This window comes from Lemur catta, chromosome 11, assembly GCF_020740605.2.
Source record: "Lemur catta isolate mLemCat1 chromosome 11, mLemCat1.pri, whole genome shotgun sequence".
Lineage (NCBI taxonomy): Eukaryota > Metazoa > Chordata > Mammalia > Primates > Lemuridae > Lemur > Lemur catta.
The window spans coordinates 10,789,061-10,816,872 of NC_059138.1; the positions used below are offsets into that span (position 1 = coordinate 10,789,061).

The 27,812-nt window shown below is 39.2% G+C and overlaps 3 protein-coding genes across 5 annotated transcripts; 2 read left to right on the forward strand and 1 right to left on the reverse strand.

Moving 5' to 3' along the window:
- Positions 1-767: 767 nt before the first annotated feature.
- On the forward strand, positions 768-1,769 carry TAS2R38 (taste 2 receptor member 38). The gene has a single exon (XM_045564837.1). The coding sequence runs from the start codon at positions 768-770 to the stop codon at positions 1,767-1,769; it is 1,002 nt and encodes a 333-aa protein (XP_045420793.1).
- Positions 1,770-12,156: 10,387 nt separating this feature from the next.
- On the forward strand, positions 12,157-20,794 carry CLEC5A (C-type lectin domain containing 5A). Of its 3 annotated transcripts, none has more exons than XM_045564786.1 (7): positions 12,157-12,325; positions 12,818-12,916; positions 13,689-13,748; positions 15,604-15,672; positions 15,983-16,119; positions 19,395-19,501; positions 20,632-20,794. In XM_045564786.1, exons 2-7 carry the CDS (start codon positions 12,838-12,840, stop codon positions 20,744-20,746), a joined length of 567 nt encoding a protein of 188 aa, XP_045420742.1. In that variant the 5' UTR covers positions 12,157-12,325; positions 12,818-12,837; the 3' UTR covers positions 20,747-20,794. The 3 variants fall into 3 exon arrangements, with proteins under 3 accessions (XP_045420742.1, XP_045420741.1, XP_045420740.1); XM_045564785.1 differs by having other exon boundaries at positions 12,242-12,325; positions 19,395-19,497; XM_045564784.1 differs by lacking the exon at positions 13,689-13,748 and having other exon boundaries at positions 12,242-12,325.
- Positions 20,795-25,360: 4,566 nt separating this feature from the next.
- LOC123647320 (olfactory receptor 9A4) lies at positions 25,361-26,421 on the reverse strand. The gene has a single exon (XM_045564685.1). The coding sequence runs from the start codon at positions 26,384-26,386 to the stop codon at positions 25,442-25,444; it is 945 nt and encodes a 314-aa protein (XP_045420641.1). The 5' UTR covers positions 26,387-26,421; the 3' UTR covers positions 25,361-25,441.
- Between the last annotated feature and the right edge of the window lie 1,391 nt (positions 26,422-27,812).

The following is a 27,812-nucleotide window of genomic DNA, read 5'->3' on the forward strand; positions in this document are numbered from 1 at the left end:
TGTTGCTTTGTGGAAAATGGAGTAAGGGAGTAGGAAGCAGACAGAGCAGTTAAAAACCTTCTGTAATAATCCAGGCCAGATATGCCCCTTCCCTCTCCCTTCGTGGCAAGGTGTTGGTCTCATCCGTGTTAATAATCCTCTCGTCAAGCACAATGTCTGGCATAATAATGGTGGTTGAAGGAAACCTTTGGCAATGGCAACTAAAATTGTAGTCATAGGCTGGTGCAAGGGGAGGAACCAGGCACTTGTCCATGTTAAAAGTATAGTCTATGATAAGAGTCATGCCTCACAGGTGAGAAACCTTAGATCACCATGAATATCTATTTTGCCTACTGCCAGTTTCTTTAAAATCCATAAGCAAATACTATTCTCTTCTCCACCCACACAGGTCCAGATGGGTATGCAAAACTGGACTTGGGAAATTGAGAACCTGTCTTGTTTGCATCCCTCTTGCTGTGCTATGGCTCTCTGGGGAGGCTTCTGGACAGGAACACCTGGATTTATTTAAAGCTCTGCATCATCCAAGAGGTAAAAGCATCAGTCTTCCACTTTTATTATAAGCTCGTGTGTCCAAGAGATATTCTAAAGCAACAACGTCCCTCTAAGTTTCCTGCCAGAATTTTTTATGTACCCATTTTGGGATAGATTTAGGGCAAGAGCTGGATGCTTCTTTGAAGGAAAGGTCCCGGCTTAGAATGTGCATTTATCCTTCTCCACGGAGTGGTCTCTGAATCTTAAGTAGATTAGCCAACTAGAGAAGAGACATAATGTTGACTCTGACACCTGCCTTAACTGTATCCTATGAAGTCAAGCATGTGTTTCTGTTCATTTCAGTCCTGGAGTTTGCAGTGGGGCTGCTGGCCAACATCTTCATTTTCTTGGTGATTTTTTGGGATGTGGTAAGGAGGCAGCCCCTGAGCAACTATGATCGTGTGCTGCTGTGCCTCAGTCTCAACCGGCTCTTCCTGCATGGGCTGCTGTTTCTGTGTGCCATCCAGCTTGCCTGCTTCCAGAATTTGAAAGAGCCACTCAGCCACAGATACAAAACTCTCCTCATGCTCTGGATGATCACAAACCAAGCCAGCCTCTGGCTTACCACCTGCCTCAGTCTCCTCTACTGCTCCAAGATTGTCCGTTTCTCTCAAACCTTCCTGCTGTGCTTGGCAAGCTGGGTCTCCAGGAAGACCCACCAGATGCTCCTGATTGTTATTCTCTCCTCCTCCTTCTGTGCTGTCCTCTGCCTTTGGGACTTCTTTAGAAAGTCTCACTTCACAGTCACAGCTATGCTATTCATGAATAACAATACAGAACTCAACTGGCAAAATGGACAAATCAGTTTCTTTTATACCTTCCTCTTCTGCTATCTGGGGTCTATACCCCCTTTCCTAATTTTTCTGATTTCTTCTGGGGTGCTGATTGTCTCCCTGGGGAGGCACATGAGGACAATGAAGGCCCATCCCAGAAACTCTCATGACTGCAGCCTAGATGCACACATTAAAGCCCTCAAATCTCTTTTATCCTTTCTCTGCTTCTTTGTGGTGTCATTCTGTGCTGCCATCATCTCAGTGCCCCTACTGGTGGTGTGGCATAACAAGATAGGGGTAATGGTTTGTATTGGGATATTGGCAGCATGTCCCTCTGGACATGCAGCCACCCTGATCTCAGGCAATGCCAAATTGAGGAGAGCTGTGGAAACCATTCTACTCTGGGCTCAGAGCATCCTCAAGGTAAGGGCCAACCACAAGGCAGATCCCAGGACACTTTGCTGAGAACAGACACGAAACAAGCTCTTCATGAAGATGCCTCCGATTCCTCAGGAAAACAACTGTGATTCTTCATGAAGCCTTCCAATCTATTCTGTAAAACATAACTGAAAATCTCTCCGCTTTTCATCAATGTTCTCATCCATTGAAGAATAAAATGATTAAAGCTCTATACACGACCTGGACAGGTATAATGGTGTTGGTTCCCTAGGTTTGTTTTGATAAAAATGAACAAAATAGAGAGGTGAGGTATTCAGTAAATACTTCGTATGCTATAGTTTGTTATTGCTTGGTATGAGCCACACCATGAGGAATCACCTCTTCTGAAATAATGTCTAAATCCCAAGATAATATGTTTGGCTTTTAATGTGACTACTAAACCTCTCTCTCAAGACTGGTATTAAAATAATATTTGAAAATATTCACTACTATGGCAATTATATATTGCTCCTCAAACTCCACACTTTTCATGGAAACATAAGATACGGAAAGACAAACTTGGAAAATCAATTGTGTCGCAGCTTCAGCTTCAAGAGGTATCACATTAAAACTCCTACCAGAGGATAGGGGTCATTTTGTCTGAAAGTACACTGATTCAGAAATGCACTTTGACCTGCTCTACAGTGAGTGAAGAGAAGTAAATACTTGTTTAGTACATGCCCTGGACACCAGCTTTTTGTGAACCTTCTAGTTCTGCTCAGTTTGCCTTTGAAGACGGTGCTTTGCCTGGTACCAAGCACTGATCCATCTAGTTGGGGAACCCACCAAAGTAGCCTGGCTGATAGATATGTTTGTAGAGATTCAGCATGCTCTGTCTCCCTGCATAGGAATTTATGAAAATTAAGAATTTAAGATGCTGTATATAACTAAATGTAGATATTGTAGTTATTATTTACTATAAGTCAAAATTATGTAAGTGCTAAATAGTGGTTAAAGACGTACTACAGGATGGTAGAAAAAGATTTGATCTTATAAGGTTAAGAGGGTGATAGAAGGAAGTAAGTAGAGTTTCAAGATCCTTCCCCAAGTAGCCTCAGATACCCCCGGATTCTAGACCACACTAGGCACTGTGTTCAGAAATGTGGCTATTCTCTTCCTCTGGGAAAAAGTACATACAGGAGGACCTTGCTCCATTCTCTTACTCTGCCAGAAAATCACTGGTTGCAAGGTCCTAAGAGGTATTGCCACCTCCCTCTCACCCACTTCCCAACTCATTACTACATTTTATATGTTATACCACAAAAGCCTCAGTGACATCAGCTGGTCCAAAAGTGTGGCTGTGGGAAGGCTAGGTGAGATCATTGAAGTCTTATTTTACTTGTGTTTAACATTTTGAAAAAATATTATTTTCTTTATATATTTTTATTTTTTCCTCCTGTCACATATTTCAAGGAAGAAAATCTACCTGTGATCTTCAACCTAGATCTGGAAGGGAAGCCTACTTTTATTATGTGTGCTAGCAAATTTAGCACTAAATTCTTAATTGTCACAATGACTCCATTCTTCATAAGACCACATTTTGGATTCCTAGTTGAATGCCTGGGCTGAAGAAACCTCAGAGATTATTTACTCTAATAATTTACCCATCATCATCTGAAGTCTAGACTGTGCTCCTGAGAGCAAATCTTAGACCTCTAATTTCATCCTGACCCCTAGTTTAATGAACCAATTAACACTAAATTCTTTAGGAACTTATCTTGTGAAAATGTCTCCACTGGTTAAGTCCTCTGCATTAACACAGATTCAGTATCTCAGGAAAGCTAGACTTCTTGACCTTTGTATAGGCTGCCCTGTGTCTGTACTTTCTCCACACTAGGAATGCTCTGGAGTGAAATGCCATTCAAAACTTGTTTCTTCATTCCAGGTGAGCCTCTTTTAAATTTTCTTAATACAAAATTCCTCAATGAGTTTCTCCCTTGAGCTTTATATCCTCATGCATTTTGCGAGAAATACCTTAGGGAAGGCGGGATGATGCCAAGCAGCAGGGGGATTGCAATAGAGTAGACTCAGGAAATTCAAGTTAAGCTCTAAGGGTGATGCAGAGAAAATAAAACACAGTCTATTTAGCTTAGAATCTTCAGTTTAGTTGAGGGACATACACAAACACACAGGAAACACTTCGATAGTAATAAGAGGCTGCATCTAATTAAGTGTTAAAATTTTGGCATAAACAAAATGTGTGACCATGGTTTAGATCAGAATTCAAGTGACATGTCATAGCCAAATGTTTACAGGAGGGAATGAGCAGAGCATATTCCATAAAGGTAGGTCGAGATCAGATTATGGAGCCAACCTCAGGAGGTGAGGCTTTTTTATGTTAGAGGTTATAATAGAACCTTATTTATTTTATTTTATTTATTTATTTATTTAAATTTTAGAATATTAGGGGGTACAAACATTTGGTTATGGTTGATTTGAAGGGGAGGAGGCAAAGGGTTTGAGCCATTTGCACTCTAACTTCAATAAAAGGAAATTTGGTCCAGGATGGGGGTAGTAGGAATGGAGAAGGTGGAATAGACATGAGAGGGCTTTGGAAAAATATCATCAACTAGTGTCTTGATAAGGTGGTTTAGACAGAAGGAAGAATCAAGCTGGATTTCAATGTTGGGTTGTATTATGATGTAATCACTAGCAAAAATGAAGAAGTTGAGAGAGGAAGTTGGTTTGAGTTTGGGAGAAATAGTAATATAATTTGGAACTTATTACAACTGGCTAGACATCATGTCACATGGTTGGAAAACACAAGCAGATTTTTGGAAATGAAGAACTAAAATTAAGATTAGAAGTTAGAATTAGACATGTGTTCACTGAAAGAAAGGCTAAGCTGAAAAAGTTCAAGTTTTGAGTTGGGTTATAAAAGTAGAGGAAACATGTTGACAAGGTTGGAGGCCATAAAGTTCTGGGAGGAGCAAGCGGGCAGCAAGATACAGTGAGGATAGTTAGAATGGCTGATTTTTTTAAATTTTTTTCCTTCCCAGCACTTCCTTTTTTCTGAGAACAACCACCTCCAGCTAGAAGTAACTGCTCCTGCTCATGCTCCAACCAAGAGGGTTTTCATGACCCTCCCTTTTACTGTAGTTGGTGGATCCATTCCAAGACCATCAAAGTCCATCCTTGGTATTTTTCTACCTTAATCCAATAAAATTTTGTAAAACATGAAATCTGACAGCTTCTCATGGCTATATTCTCTGCCATATTTCCTATCACAAGCAAAAACTAGCAGAGACAAGAGGTAGATGTGGCAACAACTGGTTTATTCAGTTCCTGATGCTCCAGACATCCAGCTATATCCTTGCCCTGCTTTGGTTTCATTGTACAACTCTTATGATATTCCTTGAGCCAACACATACCACTTGCACCTAAGTCTGTTTGAATTAAAGTTCTGACACTTACAGCCAAAATACCTATCACACAATAAGTGGTATAAGATCACATAAATGGAACAATGAAGTCCGTGAACAGACACATAGAGAAGGAATAAACACATAAGTTAGTTGGTGGACTATGGAAAAAAATAAATTATTCTTAGAATAGCCTGGCTCAGACTCAGTGGGAAATCTAAATAATGGAGATTAATTTTAGTAACCAAAAAAAAGATGAACAGTCACAGAAGACCCAAAGAATGGGTTATTGTTAGAGCCTCGTTCATAGTATGTTTTGTTCTAATTGAAACATTTCATTTGCAAGGCATATTTAATTTAACATGTTTATGATTAAATTCAAGTAAATGTTTATTTATTTAATTAATGGGGCTAGTCACTTAAATACTGCCTGATGTGTTGTGCTTTTAGAGAAGGTTGGGGAGATGAGGTAATGACACAGGAGTTAACCCTGAGCTTTTCTGTGTAATGGAGGACCTACATATGCACAGATAGTTTTGTAATTTTATTGGGGAATGCCCCAAATCCCTATCATCCCAGACCATCTCTTCTCCTAATCATTCAGCAAATATGCTGTATGTATCTGAGGAGTGTTCATGCCAAGAGTGGAAGTGGTGGGGACTGAAAAGAACTAGTGAGGACAAAGTGTATCGCCTTCACTGCTTTGCTGAGGGCTGGCATCTTCCACATTGCAGACACAGTTCAGGGCCTCAGGCATCTCCCAGCTTGAGCAGAGAGGTAGTGGGAGACTTCATAAGTAGAAGCATAGGTACACATGCACATATCCCAAGGAAAATATAAGAAACCTATTCACCCATCTATAAACTAGGATTTTAAGGATTTCCAGAGTCAGCGTCAGACATTTCAACCTTAGACTGATTATTGAAATGATTACTAAGCTTCCTGGGGAAGATGATATTTGAATGCCTCTAAAGACTTGTCTAAACACTTCATGGAATTGAACAATGCTTTATACACAGAGTTTAGTTTAGTATAAACTTGGGGATTCCCACTGCACTATTTTATATCTTTCCCTTTTCCTTTATATCTTTGAGCAATGACTTTGAATATCACATACAGATGCTTTTTTCCCACTACTTTTCTCTTCTAGGATATGAACTTTCAGAAAGACAATCCAAGTCAGGATAGTGTAGTCAGTCAGGTTAAACCTGGAGGTTTTGAAGGCACAATGCCTGATAACTGCAAATCTCAGCTCCAACACTGACCAAATTAGAAGCACCAAAATATATATTAATAGATAAATGGATAAAAAAATTGTGACACAGATTCATGCAATGGTATGCTTCACAGCAGTGATATTGCCCATGGCTGACCTCACAAACATTGTTGAATGAACAAAATAAATGTTAGGGCAATTCATATAGTATAATGCTATTGTTGTAGTCCTTAAATACCTAGCCAAACCACCACATATTATATAGGGTTACAAAAGTGTGTGAGAAAGTGGAAAGAAATGTGTAGGAATTATAAACACCAAATTCAAGATTGTGGTTACTGCTGGTGAAAGAGTAGTATAAAAGGAGATTCAGTTATTTTGTAATGTTTCAGTTCTTACGTTAGGATATAGGTGCTTATTATTATTATATTATTTTTTATTCTTTTTTATACACCTGAAATATTACGTATTATATTTTTAAAAGATTGCATTATAGATTTGGCCCTGTTTTTGTTGACATTACGCTCTAAGTACCTTAAATATTTCTCTGTCAGGGCATTTACATGTAGATAAATGCATAATTATATTCTCTCGTTCCTAGAAAAAGTATGATTCAGGAAAGCATATTTAACTACAAATAATCCAGTCTACTTCCTATGCTAAAATTAGTCTTCAGAAATAAAACAGAGGACATGAAATAAATTGTAAGGTTATAAAATGAAAGATTAATTTTTAGCATATATCCTCTAACTTCAAAATTATTAGGCAAATATCCTATCTATGTTTAGAAGAACCTATACTTGAAACAATCATTTTTAATTATGAAGAAGAATGCAATTAAATACTGCTCCTACTTATAGGATTAAAGGCTAAATTCTGTACTTCACATTATCATGCACAATATCAACTTGAAATTGTAATTGGCAAAAGAAAAACTATTAGGTTTGTAGTTTGTTCCTCAAAGTGATTTCAAATTTGATTTTAACACATAAATTGCCACTTTCAAATAACATTTTATTGCAGCTTAGCACTCTACAATTTTTTCAAAATCTTAGGGCAACATTTTAGCTAGGGCACTTCAGTTCTTCTGTTTCTTGAGTCAATTTTGGTAAGTTATATTTGTATAGATATTATCTGTTTTGTGTAAGTTTAAAATAGTAAATGACTTAATTTTGTGGTATTCTCTTACAATCATATTTCATACAATCTAAGATAACATCAATTGTAAGGTGCACCATTATTTTATATATCACTAAGGGAGAAAAATTAAGATCTGCCTATTTAAATATTATACAATGCTTTCTTATCATTGACCAGATATGTCCTAAATTCAGAAACTGAAAAATAATGTACACCTCAAAGTCAATGTAATGTAAGGTTATTTTAAATCTCTATGTACCTTCCTTTTGTTCATTGCTAATGCTGTTTAGTACATGTGTGCAGTACAACAGACTATTGTGTTGTGAATCCAATTCATCATGCATAGCCCTGGATTTTTTGTGGTTCCAAACATTAAAGCACTTGTGGTACACAGTGTTAACTGGCACATCCCTAAATACATTAGCACAATGTGTTTCCTGATGAATGATGCAATAACAGACTTCAGTTCCCTGCCGTTGCAAAATGTTGCCACAGTGGTTTTGAGCTAAGTTTGTCTTTAAGATGTACTATCACAGAATTTCTCTTTAGTCATGTTTACTAATTTGATCTTTCTCCAGTAAAATATCAAGGTTCTTCTTGGCACACAAAATAAGTCATTTCTTGATGTTTTATATATCATGGGTACCATTTTAATAAATCCATTGGTTGCAAAAAATCTTTCATCCATAACCACAAGTAAATATAACTAGCTCCTTAGAATTATTATCTCTATCTTTGCTTCCCTCAATATTAAAACACCACAGAATATTTCATTTTTCTCCAATAAGTTCTTGGTCATGGTCAATATTCTCAGCAACAGTATCTCTGGCTAGAATATATTTGCAAATGTTTGATTCTGTTAAAGTCATTTAGTTTCTTCTTCACTCCATAGACAGTCTTTGGAAAACTCGTCTGTAAAAGATGTATGACTACTTTTTTGTAATAGTATCACTTATTTTGTTTGCATCCTGTGGAAATTCTAGTTCTTTCTTTTAGTTAATTAAGTTTTCATCATGCATCTTTTTTATATAGCAGTTGTTCTTTCATTTGTTTCATAATGACATCTTAGTTGTATTTTTTGACAAAGACACATTTTGTATTTTCAAAACATAAAATATTGTCTACTTTTCAAAAGAAATATGTCCTAGCCCATTGTTGTGGAAGCATGGAAGCTCTTCATTCTATCTTTTGTTTTCTCCTTTTCAGTTGAGGCATGACTTTAAACAGCTCTTGCTCTACTCTAAGAAAAACAGCTTTGCATACATGACAATAGCTGGCAACTGGATTCCTTCCTTCTCAAGGGGTGGTGAGACTAGAGACAGACTTGGCAAGCCCTGACTCGGCTCCAGCTGACTGCCCATGTGTGGGAATGTGCATATGTGGAAATGTGTCAGATCTTCTAGGTACCTGGACATCTGTTAAAATCTCCCACACTTTAACATAGTGATCCAAATTTTTTAAAATGTTGAACAAATGAAACTAAATATAGCTTTATACTGAATGCAATCTGGGGGCCCCCAGTTTGCAACCTCTGCTACCAATTTGCAACCCCTCTCTAATGGGGTGTGAGAGAGGGAGTATGTTTTTTTGTTTGAGCACTTACTCATGTTTGAACTCACAAGAGATAAGCTGAGACAGATAACTGTGAAATAAACTTTTAAAAAGGTGCTATTTAGGCTGATTAACCCACAATATAATGACAGACTGTTATATTCTGGTGTCAGTTTTCTATTGAGGGGCCACAGTCTAAGCACATAGCCCTGAGGAATTCTCCTATAGGAAGCTGTTTCCAGACTAGAGAGGACAGATCCTTTCTTCTTACCGGGCTTCTTGTCAGTTAGGCCTGGAGTCCAGGAACCAGACAAGCTGGGAACAGTCTGGGTTTGGAGAGAGTGGGACTTGGGCTATAAACTCAGAGTTCTAACAGCCACATCCCTGAGCAATTTTAAGTTAAATTCTGTATTGTACTTTCACTTTTATTATTAGTTCCTGAGTCACAATTTTTCTCCATCAAAACTCTAGATATTGATCTATGATCATCTATGATTTAGAGTTTTTTTTAACAAAAATCTGAAAAAAACCCTAATATTTTATTTCCTTCATAGATTTTTCTACCTAGAGGCCACTAGAATTTTATTCTTTTTTAAGAATTGAATCATCAGAATTTATCAAGTTTAGAGTTCTTTTCATTGATTTTGCCGAATTTTCAACTTTTCCACTTACATTTTCTTCCACTATTTCTTAGATTATTGCTGTTCTTGTATCTATTATATTTTCATACTTTCTCTTTTGCAAGCCGCAATGTATGTGAGGATCTGTTGGATCTAACATCAAAACTCTTTTTATTTCTCCTCTATTTCTTTCTTTTCCTTTTTTCCTGAATTCTGAATTAACATTTGAGTAATATCTTCTAATTTTCCCCTTTTTCCATTGTATCCAATCAGCTATTCAGAGCCTTTCATGCCACTGATTTTTTTAAATCAGCAATTAATTTGTCTGTCCACTTCATGATATTAATATATTAAGTCATATTCTTTTTATATTATATAATAAGTGTTCTCTAAAATCTTAATAAAAACATGAATGAAGTGTTTTCTAACATTTCCTACATCTTGTAATAATTTTGTTTCACAGATGGACATTAGATGTCTTGCTTCATAATGTTCCACTTGTTTTCAGTTACTACTACATCCTTGCATATCCATTGACTTTTTTTCTTATTTGTTAAACTTTACAGTAGCAGATAAGAGTGTTTTATTTATATTCAAAGTTGTGATAGGTCCTGATAAATATTGAAAGGGTCAAATTTTGTAGAACTAGATGAAGGAGGAAGAAGTTTCTTATTACTCTAGCTCTGTGTCGCCAGGCTAGAGACAACCTGAGCAGGAAGTCTGACTGCCGAGCATTGCTTGGTGCTGTGGAAGCCTTATATCAATGGGGTAATGTCCTCATCATCCAAGTGGAATGACTGTCCTCTGCAATAGGACTTCCAATTGATTCAGTGAGCCACTGTACAAAGTGGCAGCCAAGTGTGTTTCCCTGGGATACCTGTTCCTAGTAGGCTCTAGAACCTGACAGCCTTCCCATAGGCTCTAAATCATCCTGTCCCCAGGCCCCACAGCCTCCCCTCACCTCCAAGCCCTGACACAACAGGTTAGCGTGTATATAACAGTTCTTCTAGAGGACCCTTCTAATTGCTTCCAAAGCAGCCTTTTTCTGTGCATTCTATGAATTCTAGGGCATTATATTATCTGAATGGCAATTTACTATAAAATAACATAGTATTAATAATATGGTATGGGTGGACATAAGTTAACTCTATTTACAAACTAGGGGTGGTTAGTTATCATGTGAAGTATTATGATCAAAATCCATACTTCAAGGTGGTTATTTAAGATACAAAGTTTTAATCAGAAATCAATATTTTTGGAGATGGTCTAGCACATAAATTCTCATTCTTGAAAACTATGACAGCAAAATTGTTATTTAATATAAAGAATATCACACAAATTTTTTTCAGCATATTATGGGGGCACAAATGTTTAGGTTACAAATATTGCCTTTGCCCCACCTGAGTCAGAGCTTCAAGTGTGTCCATCCCCCAGATGATACGCACTGCACCCATTAGGTGTGAAAAAACCCATCCCCTGCTCCCCCTGCCTCCTGCCCAACACTCAATGAATGTTATTACTATACGTGCACTTAAGTGTTAATCATTTAATACCAATTTGATGGTGAGTACATGTGGTGCTTGTTTTTCCATTCTTGTGATACTTCACTTAGTAGAATGGGCTCCAGCTCTATCCAGGATAATACAAGAGGTACTAGATCACCATTGTTTTTTGTGGCTCAGTAGAACTCCATGGTATACATAATACCACATTTTATTAATCCACTCTTATATTGATGGGCACTTGAGTTGTTTCCACATCTTTGCAACTATGAATTGTGCTGCTATAAACATTCTAATGCAGATGTCTTTTTTATAGAATATCTTTTGCTCTTTTGGGTAGATGCCTAATAGTGCTATTGCTGGATCAAACAGTATGTCTATTTTTAACTCTTTGAGGTATCTCCAAATTCTTTTCAGCAGAGGTTGCACCAATTTGCAGTCCCACCAGCAGTGTAAGAGTGTTCCCGTCTCTCCACATACTCGCCAGCATTTATTGTATTGGGATTTTTTTGATAGAGGCCAATCTCACTGGCGTTAGGTGATATCTCATTGTGGTTTTGATTTGCATTTCTCTAATGATTAGAGATGTTGAGCATTTTTTTATGTTTGCTGGCCATTATTCTGTCTTCTTTTGAAAAGTTTCTGTTCATTTCCTTTGCCCATTTATTGATGGGGTTGTTTGATTTTTTTTAAGTTCTAGATAGATAACTTTTCTTAACATTTTTATTTTGACTTGATTTCAGACTTGTAGAAATGTCATAGGGAAAGTACAAATAACTTCCAGATACTCTTTACCCAGATTCACTACTTGTTAACACTTTACTACATTTTCTTCCCATTGTATTTCAAGGATATTCAGACACAGAGGCAGAATGAATCTTTATCAAAGTATTTTGTTTTCTAAATTCACCTAAAAATGTTCCCCTGTATAAGAACTCCCCTGGCAGGCACTTTTCTCTTGCCGTGGAAATTAGAGATTCCCTTCCCCTCTTTGCCCCGCCTGCTCCCTTTGCCAAGAACAGGAAGAAGTGTTTGCTTGGGGATTCTGTCAAGACAGAGACTGTGAGGAAGGAAGAACGTTGCCTGAGCAGAAGGAGCATATTCTCAGGAGACGGGGCCTCTGTCCACACCAATCTCAGGCCCCTGGAAAGACCCCCACCTGCACCAGCCCAGCCTTCCAGGGAGAGAGCAGGTAAGTCTGTGTCTGTCCTCTCTGTGCAGACTGTTGGCTCTTCCCCAATGCCAAGACCTTCAGGGACACCTGTCCAGCCTGTCCCCAACCCTTGACATTTTGAGGATTGAGTCTTCTGACAACTGAAGTCAGTATGGCCAAGACTACAGACTAAGGTCCTTGGGATCAAGAGTCATTTCAAGGCTAAGGGTTCTCAAAATACAGGAGACTATTTACTTATTAGACAGAGTTTAGGATGCCACAAACGGGGATAGGGCTGAGGTCTGGAGTAAGGGACAGGTGAAGGAGAGGAAGCATGCCACGTTCAGAGGCTCCAGTCGGCACAGGGTCCTATCCACATTCTAAGCCCATGCTGTCTCCTCCTTGTACCTGTCAATGGCTTGCCTGTCTTCTAAGCATCCACGGGTGCTCTGAGCTAGAGCCTGGGATGTGTCCTGGTGAAAAGCATCCTTGTCTCCAGAGTCTGATGCTGTTGTGCTCTAATCCCTACAGACCCCAGAATCTCCTTCATCATGAACTGGCACATGATAATCTCTGGGCTTATCGTAGTGGTGCTTAAAGTTGTTGGAATGACCTTATTTCTGCTGTATTGTGAGTATTTGGGCAACCTTTGACCCAACCTCCACATCATCTTGCTCTTTGACTCTTCTATCAGAATGCAAGGTTGAGTGTAAAGGTTAAGTGCCCAAATCTGTCCACCTGAGGGCAATAGACCCAGCCCAAGGGCAATTGACAATGGCCTTCTCACTCCCCAACACACACAATGGGCCAGGTTCCTTTGTCTACCTCCGAGATACAGAACTGATCAGTGTCTGATGGTTAGAACCCCATACAAAGCTTTTGTTACTAGATTATTTGTTGGGTAATATGAGCTAAAGTACTTGGCAGTGATTATTATTGTTGCTAAAATTTGAAAACACAGCTCCAGTTCATAAGGTAACAAGATTTAACTGAGGGAGAAATTTCTCTTTATGTTCATGTAACACAATTCATCCAAATGCTTAGTAAAAGAAGCCTCATATCAAAGGATTTTACTGAAATTCAGCAAGTAGAATATTCTCCAGCCCCAGAAGCCAGTGGGGAGAATAAATGAGGAAGGAAATGTGAGTAAGAGGCAGTTGGGTAATAGATGTCTTTCTCATGGCCCAACCTGAAGGCGCAATTTCTATCACTTGAGAGAGCAAGAAGGAAATACGAACATGAGTAAGTAAACATATTCACACACAAAAAACCCCACATACACATCCACTGACTGGGTCAGAGAGTTCAGCGTTTCCCTCACAGCCCCTGTGGTGATGCTTATCTGCTACATTCATCATGCAGCCACATTTGGGGCTGAGCCAACAGCTGATTTTCTTTGCAGTCCCACAGATTTTTGGCAAAAGTAATGATGGCTTCATCCCCACAGGGAGCTACGGAACAGGTAATGTGCATGGTGGTAAGCTCCTGTCCACCACCCAGCTTCTCCTGTGCAGAGCTCTTAGAGATCTTCCTCAGGGCCTCCTTTCCCAAGAAATTCTTTTTCACAAAGGGACCCTAAAAAATCTTCTAATTCCCTTCCTTTTATAGATTGGGAAACAAATATCAGACTGAGGGAAATTTCTGATAATCAGTTTACCTTCTGGATGTGAGAGTAACTTACTGGTAATCATTGTAATATGATGCGAACATGCTTTATAGATTCTGAAGTGGTATATACATATAAGGAATTATTATAATAAACCTATGTACCACCACCAAAAAAAAAAAGATCATATTAAGCACCATTTTGTGCCAAGTACTGTGCATAGAAGAGGAACAAAAACAGTAGCTATTGATCAACTGTCATCTTAAGCACAAGGTCCATGCCAGAAGCTGTGGAGGATGAAGAGATGAATAAGGCATGGCTCTTTCTCTTGAAGCCTTTCTGGAGACCTCCCTCTCACTTCCTCTTAACATATTACTGTTGACATCTTTAGGAGAAAGACCATTTCTTATTTATCTTTGTGTCAACTGAGACACCTGGCACAGTGAGCTGTATAGAGAATATACTCATAAAATATTTATCAGGATCTTTCAGTTGTAATCCCAACGTATTAATAGTTTCTGATGAAAACCAGGCTATTGTGTATATACATGTATACATACATATGTATATATACACACACACATAATATTACTCAAGAAGTCTATGAACTGTAAGTGGAAACAAGAAGTGAATGATAACTTATTTTATTCTTATGAAAACCAGTGAATTAGCATCCATTTTTTATTTCAGTTCCCAGTTCATAGACTCTGTAAAAAAAAAAAATAATAATAATAATGCCCCAATCTGAAAGTATAATTGCTATCACTTAAGAGAGCACAAAAGAAATATGAATATGAATAAATGAATATATTCACAAAAAAACATATACACATCTCCACTGTGTCAGAGAGTTCCATATTTCCCATTAATAGTCTATGAACTGGCAACTGAAATAAAAAGTTAACACTAACTTGTCCGTTTTATTAACAGAATTGTAAGTAACTAATTTGGTGTCAGGGTAAAATAAAGTGATCTTCAACCACAATGGACAAATAACTGGGACTGCAGAAAAGAGGTTGGACCAGCCTCTGAAGCCATTGCAGCTGTCTGCTTAGACAGCCAGTGCTCCTAGGAAAATGAAGTCCCTATTTGTAATTAAAGAAATGAATGGATCCATCTCTGCTTATAGGAAATCTCTGGAACATTCATTCACCTGCTCCCTCCTCTGCCAATGCCCCCTTGGTCTTGAAACTTGTTCCAATTAGCCTCAACCCTTAGAGCAGATACAGTGCTGATGAGAGAAGAGTCCAAGAGCTTCTCAGGATTATGAGTTTTCATATAGGCTTTGGGGCACCAGATATAAGGAAAAAATCAAAGATGGTGTGTGGAGCCTGGGATAGAAGTGCTCCCAACAGCTCTTCTGGGATAACACCGTCACAGGTATATATAAGAAAAGAGTGAGAGACTTCCCCTCTGATACTAAATTCCTCCACTACTTTCCTTTCTCCTGTTCTTTTTCTCAGCATTTCACACCTATTGCCACACCAGAAAAGGAAGACATGAAATAGGACTTTAGGTATAGAGCATGACAAATAATGGTAGTAGTTTGATGGATGGTTCAAAGAAAGAAAGTATCTGAAAATTTCTAGCTCAGAGTGACCAAGAGTTCCCTGTCATCTCCACAATTCAGAGACAAATAGTCACAGCCCAAACTGATGTTTTTGTATTGTATTCTTTGTATGGTAACCTTCAGGTTTCCTTTTCATTTCAGTCTCACAGATTTTTGGGAGCCTTTCCCCAAGTCCCAACAGCTTCATTCCCACAAGCAGCTATGGAACAGGTATGGTTATAACCTCCTCTCCATCCCCTGGGTTCTTAGATGCTGAATTCCTAGAGACTTTTCCTTCCCATTGCCTCCTTTCTTACGAACTTTTTTGCTCAAAGGGGCCATAAAGACCTTCCAGTTCATTCCCTTCATATTATCCACAGGGAAACACACTAGACTGGGTGGAATTTTTTCCCAGATTGAGGATGATTTGTGATAATATAATCCTTATAAAGAAACCCATGTTCCACTATTTTGTGACTCATTTCCAGGGTTCACACCCCAAACCACTAATCTCATACTCTCTTTTCTTGGATCTCTTCAGTCTGCCCAAAAGAGTGGGACTTTTATCAAGGAAGATGTTTTTTCTTATCCACTTCTGAATCATCTTGGAACAAAAGTAAGGACTTTTGTGAAAGGGAAGGTGCCACTTTGGCAATTGTCAACACACTAGAGAAACTGGTAAGAGCACTGGAATGGTGCATTCAAGCAGCCCACCCTACCCAGCCTCAGTGGGTGGAATGCTGGGGCAATTTGGTGGAGCAGGGGTGGGGTGGGTGAGGAAGGGAGAGGTGACTGGCTGAGAAGCTCAAGCTCCTTGTTGGGAAAGTCTTCTCAGGAGCAGTGGAGTGTGTTCTTCAGATTCATCTGAGCTACAGAAATCCACACTCTGTGGCCTTTCCCATAAGGCACAATAGTGAGCTGGTACCCTGGGGATGGGCCAAGACATTTAAAGTGCAGGGAATGACCAAATCAGCTCATGTGTATAAAAGTTGTTTAAAAACTACAGCGTACTTCATAGGGGTGAGATGTCAATGTATCATCCCCATCTGCATAATAAATAAAGATGATGTGAATTAACAAAAATCAGTAATATGAAAAACAAAGGTCATAGAACTGAGTTTGTAGTTTATGATCATGATAATAAAAACAGATAACACTGTGCAAAGAGCTTTATTGCATTATCTCATTAACCTCATAACAACTCAAGGATGAGTAATTATCTATATTTTATAAGTGAGGCAACAAGGGCACAGAAAAGTAGTTTGATCAAAGTCATAAACCTAAATGACAGCATGTGGAATTGAATTCAGATCTCTCTGCCTTCAAAACCCATACATTAATCAATTTTAGACTTTAATGCATTTTAGTCTACAGATGCCTCTCTTTTAAATCCTAAGCATTTGCTAAGTGCCAGGCACTGTGCTACACACACTATTCTTGTTTCTCTCCCCTCAATCCCTTTACCACTCCTCTGAAAAGTCCTCCTAGGATTGAGAAGAATTTGTAAAAGGGTCTTTTTCTCTGAATCTGGGCAACAGATGACCAACAAGGGGCAGGAATCAGAATGCTGCAGACTTAGGGCCAAGGTCCCAGGTGGGAAGGAAAAATACCTTAAAATAGAAAACTAGGAACAAGACAGTGGGAGAAAGGAGGAAAGGAGGGAAGAAGAAGGGAAGATGGGGGTTAGGGTAAGAAGTTGATGGCCTCGTTTCCTCTACTCAGCCCTCAGTTTTGGTGCATCCCAAGTTCCATCCATGGCATTCTCCACCACTTATACTCCATGCTAATCCCAGAAAAAGCTCGTCACGCCAATGGTTTGCTCACAACTCTTAAGTCTGTATCTCCAGCTCAGCCTTCTCCACACTAGACAGTATACCAAATTTTACTTTGATGTTTCAAAAGTTCCACAAACTCGCCATGTTCAAAGCTAAGCCAATTATACTGGACCCCAACTGCTCCTCCTCTTGTGTTCCAAATACTAGTGAGTAGTCATATCACCCAAGATTTAATGCAGAAAGTTTTCTGGGACTCTACCTTCTCTCTTCCTCCCAAATTAATTGCTAACTAAGTCCTTTCCTCTCTATCCCCACAATATATCGTCCAGTTCTCACCTGGATTTCTTCAGAATTCTTTTAATTCATTTCTTTGCCTCCAGTGTTGCCCTCTTCTTACCTATCCTTCTCAGAACTGACATCATAATGTTTCTAAGGCTCTAAATTGTCTGTGCCATTTTCTAAATTAAAATGGGTTAAAGTCCTGTTTTCCTAGCATGATGTATCAGGCCTTGTAGAGCCCAGTTCTTTCCTTCCCTCCAGCCTTGTCTCTCAACCCACCTCCTTCCCACCTCTGCACCAGCCATGCTGAGCATCCTGTGGTTCTTCAGGTGCTGCAGGCTGCTTCCCAGGCTGCCTGCAATCTGGTGTTCTCTCTTCTAGGAAGTCCACATCCTCCCCTACCATTGGTCTGACAAACTGTTAGCTGTCTCCCCAAATTTGTCTCAAGTATCACCTCATCTATAGTCTTTCTAGAAAAACTTCAAATCCATGTAGAATGATCACTTCCTCCTTTCTGCCTGTGCCAGATCTAGTAGGTATTTCCTAGCACTACACCTGTGATACCTCACTACACTGGTTAACTCATCTGTCTTCTTTTATTAAACCTGTGATTCTCCAACGTGATGGATCAATGAATTTTTAAAAACAGTGATGAAATATATGCACCTCTTTCCAGAAACATTACATAAGCATGAAATTTAGAATAAAATTCAAATGGCTTCATAGATCCCCTTGGAAACCATCCATGGCTTCCAGCATGAGAGTTAAGGATTAAGGACCCTCACTTCCGACCATGGGTCAGTAAACTTTTTTCTCAAAGGGCCAGATAATATATGCATGTTTTAAGTTTTTTCAGGTCACAGGTCTCTGTCACAACTACTCAACTCTGCTGTTATAGCTCAAAAGCAGCCATAGATAATATGTAAATAAATGGGCCTGGGAGCATTCCAATAAAACTTTATTTACAAAAACAGGCTGCATTCTGAATTTGGCTCACTGGCTGGAGGCTGCCAACCCCTGCTTTAAATCATAATTTCTTTGAGGAGAAATATATTTGTTTCCATGTTCCCAGCCTAGTACAATGCCTGGCACATAATAGACACCCCCAAAAATGTTGGGCAAATGAGTAAATTCAGTAATTAATACAAAAACTTAATGAAATGAGATATTTCAGAAAAGTAAAACATTAAGAAAGGAGGAACTAAGGAAACACCTGTGGGGTGGAGAGAATAATACTTGGATACCCACTGATTATGGAAGGTATGTGATGAGTACAAGAAAGACTTCTGGCTTGGGTGATTTGTGATTCATCAGTTGAATACAGAAATGAAGATGTCTTGGACTAGTCTCAACTTAGTAAATATTCATTAGGCACTTGATTATTTCTCCTTGAATTACCTGCTTTAGCAACACACTTTTAAATCTCTGTGTTTTCCTTTGCTAAGTACTCAAGGAATATAAACACATTCTGTTATCACTTGACTCAAATTTATTTGGAATATAAAACCTCAGGCAAAGAAAACAACCCTATGCTGAGCAGCACGGCACATGTTTGGGGTTGTACACCACACCTTCCCCATCATTCTCACAGGGTGGTTCCTAGAGAGAGCCTCAGCATCACCTGGGCATTTGTTAGGAAGGCAAATTCTTGGTTCCCTACAGGAGACCTGCAGAACCAGAGCCACAGTGTGTGTTTTAACAAGGCTCGGGTGATGTGGATGCCCTGCAAAGCTTGACAACCACTCCCCGGGGCTGGTGGTGTGTGCCAGCCATAGCCAGTCCCAGAGTCCCCTACCAGCCTTTTTTGTTCCCAGAACCAGATATAATCGTGGGTCCATTGGTTCAAGGGAGGCATCAGTAAAGAACTCGCTATTGAACTGTTTTTTTTTTAATTTCTAGAAATTTCTCCAAAACATAACAAGTGCTGAAAAGTATTTTATTGGCTTAATATATCAGCATGCAGAGAAGAGGTGGCGTTGGATCAACAACTCTGCGTTCAATGGCAAGTATGTGGATATCTCACATTTTTCTGGGGATCTTGGTTTGCCTCAAGACACCAAACATGGGACTTGTGGGTTCCTTCTGGAATAGCTCAAAGGCTGAGACTTGACTGTGTTCTGCTCTTCACCCTTCTTCCAACCTACCTATTCCCTGAGACACATTCTTATGTACTTTTTATTATGGGAAATATCAAATATTCATAAAGGAGAGAAGAGTATTCATGTAACTAATTATTTTGTTCAAATCAAGATCCTACAAGATGCCTACAAGTTTCCCCAGATATGGCTTCTTTATCTAAAGAAAGGTTATTATTTTAAAAAAACTTGTCTATGCCTTAAAGCTATGAACTTCAAACTCCCAAGAGCTATCTCCTATGAATCATTCCATAAAGATAAGTGTTGGTGGAGAACATAATATTCCTAGTGTTCATATGAAAATGTTGACTCAGACAGAGCGAGTCAGTTCCCCAGCCTGTAACTTGGCTTCCCCATAGAAGGAAGGAAATTTATATTTATTCAGAGTCTAGTAAATGCCAAGCACTAAGCTAAGCACTTTGTACATGTTATTTCCTGTAGTATTCACCGTGATGCTATGGAAAAAGTTTTTATCACTTTCCATTTAGCACACAGTTGACCTGAGGACAAGAAAAGTTTAGAAATGTGTTGACTATCATAAGGCTAGGAAGTGGTAGAGCCACTGTTTGATCCTACATCAGAACAAGAGGTGGGAGAGCCAACAGATGCCTCCACCAGGTGTTCCTGAAGCAGGCTGGGCTCCAGGAAAGAATGAGCAATCTCCGTCTCCCTTCTTTTGGTCCTCCTGCAGTGAACATGCATACAGCACTAAACATTACTTCTGGGAGAAGAAGGGACAGTTCATGATATGCTAGAGACTGTGAATCCATACAAGCTCACAGGAGAGTTGACAGGAAAGGGTGGATTTAGAACTGGATTTGGGGACTGGATTTAGGAGAGGGATTCTGAGTTGGAAAGGAAGCCGCTCCAGAGGAGGCGTGTGTGGGTCCAGTCAGCCTGCTGTCCCTCCAAGCACAACGCCTGGCAGACTCTCACTCTGGAATCAGGAAGAGGTGGGGCTGAAATGATGAGCTTTAACCACGCTTTCTTTTCTCATTCAGTGTTACCAATTGGAATCAGAATTTCAACTGTGTGACCATTGGCCTAACAAAGACATTTGATGCTGCATTATGTGATACCAGCTACCGCAGGATCTGCGAGAAGAATGCCAAATGATCCCTGTTCTCTGTGACAAGAACAAATACACTTATGGAGACAGCAAAAGAGAATATTTATAATTGCAAATGGTCCAAGAAATACAGAACATCAAATTATTTTGTCAGTCAGCCACAGGTTACTGGCAGATCGAGGCAAACTCTCCATTCTTAGCCAGCAATTCCCAAGGCCACGTTTCCTATGAGAGTCACACCTGCAACTCTTTTTGCTTGTCTGGTCAATGATTCTTTTATCTATCTGTTCCCTAGTAGAGGCCCTTGCCTGTTTGGGAAAATGAGCTTCTGTATTCTGCTTTGGGGGACTGGATGCTGGTCATCTCCAGGATACAGGGTCAGTTTTATGGAGACAACTCAGTTGGAACAGAGATGAGGTCTGATTCTATAAAACTGAACATTTCTGATGGATCAACTGGGTTTAGCCTGTGGACAGAGTCTGTTTCATTTTTATCCTTTTATCCTCAGAGCACATGACCACACTACCAGGGAGCAACAGCAGATTGAGCAGGTGTGAACATTATTTAGAAAGTAGCATGATGGAAGAGGGATAAACTCAGCTTCTATGACCTCATCTCTGTTCCTTAGAGAATCCCCATCCACCTCTCACCTCACATTTGGAAAAGCAAAGGTCTTCCTCAGTCTGAGTTGAGGCCAGGCCTTGGGAAGGACTCCTACTGCCAAGTGTGGAGCAGAGAGAGCATCATTTATGGAAAGGGAAAGGGTCTGGGTAGGACAGGAATTTGCTCAGAGACCCTTTTGAAGAAAACCAGACAGCTAGGGGGACCACACAAACTAGATATCTGTTCTTCAGCAAAGCCCTAAAGAGACACCAAGCTAAAAATTTTCTTGTCCTATTCTGAAACTCCATCATTGCATATAAAACACCTTTGCAACCAAAATTTGCAACAGAAGTTGAATAAGCAGACTACCTTTGCTCTGCACGTTTTGAGTACATGACCATATTGAGTACATTTTTAAAATTTGGGATAGTCTTTTGGGCTCCAATGGTCACGACATATTCCTCCCTTCAGTTCTAGAGAGACCCTGATACCAGGTGAAGCCTACGGACCCCAAGAAGCCTTGCTCTGGTTGGTACTACGTTGACCCAGGACTAGACTAGTTGACCAAGGAGTGGAACAAGGGGAGGATGCTCAATAAAGCATTGAGTGGAGTCAAGGAGTAGGCACACAATAGAAAAGTAACACCAGGGACAAATGGAAATCATAGGAGAGAGGAGAGAGGGAGTTCATTTAGCCACAGAGGCAGGAAAGTTTTGGAGCACGCTGGCTGCTCTCTACACACAAGACATCAGCTACATACCCTCCTCGGTACATAAGAAAGAGAAAAAAGATTCCTTGTATGTTTTGAGTAACAATAATTAAACCATAAGAGAAGACCATGTAAAACTATTGGAAATTATACTCACCTAAGTGCTTGCCATTTTTGTCTAATTGAAACGTACCACAGTAATGATTGTATATAACATATGTCTATCAAACTAAATTGCTATAAATTTTATTTTTATTACAACACTAAGTTCTGTTTCTAAATTCCTAGGGTTCATAATTTTTGGTTCTTTTGCATGGCCACTTACAATTTTTAAAAATGAGATAACACATTAGGTGTTAGAACTTACTTTAAGGAGGTTACCAGAAATAATTTCTGTTTGGAGTGGGGTGGAAATTGGAATTATATTAGTACTTTGTGGAGATACAAGTTCTCTGATGGTGTTAGCAAAGAACAAGTGTCACAGTTGAGCAGGGAAGAAAGGCAGAGTTCATGATGGAGAAGAGAATCAACAGAACTCTACCCAAAGTTAAGACCCAGAGCTCAGACAGTAGGAAAAAAATCATAATCCTTCTGTTTTGAGAAGAAGAAACTGTAGTTGCCTCACTTCCTATTTTATGACAGAATAGTTTCAGACTTTTAAGATCAGGAAATGTAGAAATCTATTTATTTCCCTAGTAGACAGCTCAAATTTCCCCCAAAATAAGGAGGAAATTTTGTGCAAGTTCCAAAAGCAGCCCAGTGGACTGGTGTAAGGGTGGGGAGTATTAGGAAATAGGTGGACTTTGGTTTAAGCCCATTACTGAGGAGAGGGTGCTGGATCCTTAGAAGGGTAAATAAATGTGTCATTCATTAGACATCAGTGGTATGGGATTTTAAAAAAAAAAAAGCAATGGAAATTTAGCAAATCATTGGGTTTGAGTTTTGACTTTGCTGTGAGTATACTGTGTGAATCTGTACAGATTTCTTACCCTTCCTGCGGCTTAGTTTCCTTACCTATAAAATAAGATAGTAATACTCCATCTCACAAAATACTTGTACATATTACATAAGACTCCCTCTATTTATCTCAATGGCAATAAAATTAGGAAAGGCACTTTGTGGGGGATTTGATATTGCAATCTTCATCCAAGAAGTAGCTTTTCAATTTGCTATTAATAGAATCTAAATGTAGCCAAGCCACTTAATTTCTCAGAACTTGTTTCCTCATTTATAATATGCAAATAAAAGTCTACCCAAGTCAGAGAAAGGTGCCTCCAAAATTTTGTGACCAAGCCACATGGAGGTCAAAGCCACATTTTCCATGGCTCCAAATGTGGGCTAAACCTAGGTCAGCCAACTGCCATCCAGCCCTGACAATGCTCTACGTGGTCTACATTCCAATTACCTCTTTCTGATTCCATTTGCTCCTACTTTTTCCTTTATGCTCTCCATCCCACCATCTCTGCTATGCCTCCCGTGGGATCTCCCACTTATTGTTCACTATACTTGGAATATTCTTTAACAGATTCCCAAATGTCTCACTACTTCATCTCTCTCAAGCTTTCCCTGAAAACTTTATTTAAAATGTCAATACTCCCCCAATAGATATTCCCTTTCATTCCTACTTCACTTTTATTCATAGCACTTCTCCACCATCTAACATGCTATTTTAACAGCTTTATATAAATATAATTCATATACCATAAAACTAAATCATTCAAAATGTGCAATTCAATAGTTTTTGGTATATTCACAGATACCTGCAACCATCACCTCAAAAAGAAAGCTTATACCCCTTAGCTATCATTACCCTATCCTTACATTCCCCTCAGCCCTAAGCAACCACTAGTCTATAAATAATCTTTACAGATAGTCTATCATTACTATCTAACATTTATGTTTTAAAAGTTTTGTTGTGAAATTATCATAACTTTAGAAAGGCATATATTAGGTCATTAAATATAAAATGTCTGATTTCAAATCAAAAGTTTAGGTTATTATATCTCAAACAAGAAGCAGTACAACTAATCAAAGTATGTGCCTAAAATATTGGCACAGTTTTGACATCTTAATGGTAGCTTGCTTATGCCAGCAGCGAAGAAGCCTGGAGAGTGAGTGGCTATGAAATCGTGGAAGGCATTTTCCACAGCTTGTTGAAAATTGAATATTTTTTCTTGCAAGTAGTCCAAAGCCTGGAAGAAATGGTAGTCAGGTGGTGCAAGGTCTGGTGATATGGCAGATGACGGAGAGTTTCCAAATCCAGCTTGCATAGCTTGAGCAGCATTGTTTGTGACACATGTGGTAGAACATTGTCTTGCAAGAAGATTGGTCTGTCTCTATTGACCAATCTCGGCTGCTTAATTGCAAGCATCCTCATTGTTTCATCTAATTGGTTGCAGTAGACATCCACTGTAATTGATTGACCAGGTTTCATGAAGCTGTATTGGATAATACCAGCACTGGACCACCAAACAGACACAATTAGCTTCTTTTGATGAATATTCAGTTTTGGACTGTGTTTTGGCACTTCACCTTTAACTGACCATTGTGCCAAACACTTGTGATTGTCAAAAAGAATCCATTTTTCATCACATGTAACAATACGGTATAGAAATGGTTTGACTTAATGTCATGATAGCAAAGAAAGGCAAGCTTCCAGATGATTTCTCTTCTGACTCTTGTTTAATTCATGCAGTACCCATCTATCCAGCTTCTTTACCTTGCTGATTTGTTTCAAATGGTCCAATATTGTTGGAATAGTAACATCAAACCCTGCTGCTAATTCACACATAGGTTGAGATGGATCCGCTTCCACTGTAGCTTTCAGCTCATTATAATCCACCTTGTTCTCAGGTCACCCACATGGCTCATTTTCAAGATTAAATCACCAGAATGGAACTTTTCAAACCATCAACATACTGTGCATTCATGAGCCACATCCTTCCCAAACACTTCATTGATATTTTAAGTTGTCCATGCTGCATTGGTTCCTTGATGGAACTCATATTCAAAAATAACATGAATTTCTGACTTTTCTCACAAAAATTGCTCTAAAAGTGTGAAAGATAATCATAAGCCAAAACGTGTGTTTGAAAGAATATTGTACCTCCACCATAAAAAAAAAAAAGCCAAAAAGTGTCAAAGTGAAATGTCAGCGATATGAACTGTCAAACTTAGTACTTAAGGAAATCAGATATTCCATACTTAATAACCTAATATATATAAGGAAGGTATGTCTTAGAAATAATAAATTTCAACTAACAACTAACCACATTAAAACCCGTAGCCATAATTTAAAAGTCTTGTATTGCACACAGATTATTTGATAATGAGAATGATTATAATGTAGCTCAAAAATGAGTAAGTCCTTTTCCGGTTATTCTAGAATCCATAATAAGTGCTTTGCCATGTAAAATGCCTTAGGGCAAGGCTAGTTCCTGAACAGTTGACTGCAGCGTTTCACCCCATCCCGAAGGGCCTCTATGACTTTGTCATTCCGGAGGGTGAAGATGAAGGGGTTCAGGAAAGGAGTGACTACTGAAACCATCAAGGAAACAACCCTGTTGTACTCAGCTGCCTGCGTTTGATTGGGTTTCACATAGAGGAACAAGCAGCTGCCATAGCCGATCACAACACAGGTGAAGTGGGAGGCACAGGTGGAGAAGGCTTTCCTCCGGCCAGAGGCTGAGGGGATCTTGAGGATGGTGGAGATGATGTAGGTGTAGGAGACAATTGTAGGGATCAGAGAGCCAAAAAGAACAAAAACAGCCATTAAGAAGAGGATAAACTCTGTGAAAAGAGTATTATTGCAGGAGAGTTTGAGCAATTGCCCTCGGTCACAGAAGAAATTGTTCACCACATTTGATTTGCAGTAAGTAAGCTGAAACGTAGCATAGACTGGCCAGATTTGAAAAAGAAACCCAAACACCCATGACACAACTACCACAAAGTTGCAGGTACGAGTGTTCATAATGATGTTGTACCTCAAAGGGTTACAAACAGCCACATAACGGTCCACAGCCATCGCTCCAAGTAGTACAAACTCTATGGTCCCCACAGCAAGGTATAGGAAGAGCTGGGCAACGCATGCAGTCAAAGACATTGTCTGCATCCCGGGGAGCAGCAATCCCCAAAGCATCACAGGGACAATTATGGTGGTGACCAGGATCTCCAGGACAGAGAGGTGGCCAAGGAAGAAATACATGGGAGACTGCAGACGTTTATCAACACAGACAATCACGATGATGACTGTGTTTCCCATTAATGTCACTAAGTAGAAGAAGAAGAATATAGCAAAAAGGATATAGTGTAGTTCTTCAGAGCCAGGGAAGCCAAGGAGGTAAAATTCAGTGGCACTAGAGTGATTCATCAACATTTAGTTCTGAGTTTTATTCCTGTGAAATCTAGAGAGCAAAAAAATATATAACACTGCTTCTCATCTCAAAAAGATTAAAGACATTTCCAGGTTGATGAAATACTCCCTTCCTGCTCCTCAGTTCCACAACATGACTCTACTATTTGTTTACTCAAGGTTGATGTTAAATCTTTTATGAAGAATATATATAATACATAAAGATAAATGTATAAGTCCTAGAAGATGAACACTATTGTGTTCATGGATGAATATCATACAATAAACATGAACGCCACCCTGCCACCATATACATATTTTCTCAATACACTGGACATCCTGCCTCCAACTCTGCCCTACCCAGCCACACTGTCTGCTTCACTGAACACAACTGTCCATTTATACCACCATCCCTCCTACCATGAATGGAACTAAATTGTCTTCTCTGTCTATTATGTCTCCATCTTGCAAAGTCCTGCTGCATCTCAACAATTATAAGAAAGTATTCCTAGCCAATCTCATACAGACATGGTTACTTTTTCCCTTTGTATCCTCTAAACATAGGCTCCATTTGCAATATGTTCATTTATACAATGAAAGCCATCCCCCATCTCTCATCTCTCCTCTACACAGGCAGAGTCTGTCCAGCTCCCAGTTAACAACTTCTAGTTCTAAAATTTTGATTCCTCTTGTCACCAGATGACACAGGGGAGGGGAGTTCAGAGGGAATGAAGAGGCTGGAACTTTAATTCTCAACTCCCAACACAGTCTCCACTCTGGGGCCAGGAGACAAGAAAAATAGCTACAGTGTGGAGGCAACATAGCCTCTGCATTCGCCAGTTCCCAGCACCCTGGTTCCAGCCTGGGGACAAGATCTCCCGGTGGGCAGTCTGTGCCTGTATGCAACCTGCCATGGTCTCCAGTACTCAGAAAACTCCACAGAGCAGATCAGCTCCTTTGTGACCACCTGTTTTCTCTGGAGTCCTAGGGCAAGGAAAAGTGTTGGAAGACACCAAAATTTTTCACAATAAGCCCCTTAGAATATCTGGGCTCCTTCCCTCACCACATTTAGGTCTTTGTTCAAATAGCTCCTCTTCTTGGGCCCCTTTCCACTCATCTTCTCTAAAACAATACATGTGCACCTCCACTCTCTAATTTCTATTAGGCTGTATTTTTCTTACTATTGGTTCTCAGCAATTTCTCAAATGATATTATACTTTTACTTGTTTATTAATTTATCATCAAAATCCCACATTTAATCAAGTACCTCAAAGGTAGGTCCTTTCTCTTTCTTGTTCACTTTATCTTTCTTATATCATGAGTGCCAAGAACAGATTCTGACAAAGTATGCACTCTATAAATATTTTAAATAAGCATATCAATAAATAGATTAGAGGAAAAAATCAGTGAATGAACAAAGACTACCCAAACCTATTTGCTTTCTCTCCAT

What these genes read in the sequence shown, in the direction of transcription:
- TAS2R38 (XM_045564837.1), top strand. Translation starts at nt 768, where the DNA reads ATGTTGACTCTGACACCTGCCTTAACTGTATCCTATGAAGTCAAGCAT.
- CLEC5A (XM_045564786.1), top strand. Translation starts at nt 12,838, where the DNA reads ATGAACTGGCACATGATAATCTCTGGGCTTATCGTAGTGGTGCTTAAA. An exon ending in GACCTTATTTCTGCTGTATT is followed by an intron (nt 12,917 to 13,688) that starts GTGAGTATTTGG and finishes TTTTCTTTGCAG; the next exon opens with TCCCACAGATTTTTGGCAAA. An exon ending in TCAACACACTAGAGAAACTG is followed by an intron (nt 16,120 to 19,394) that starts GTAAGAGCACTG and finishes TTTAATTTCTAG; the next exon opens with AAATTTCTCCAAAACATAAC.
- LOC123647320 (XM_045564685.1), bottom strand. Translation starts at nt 26,386, where the DNA reads ATGTTGATGAATCACTCTAGTGCCACTGAATTTTACCTCCTTGGCTTC.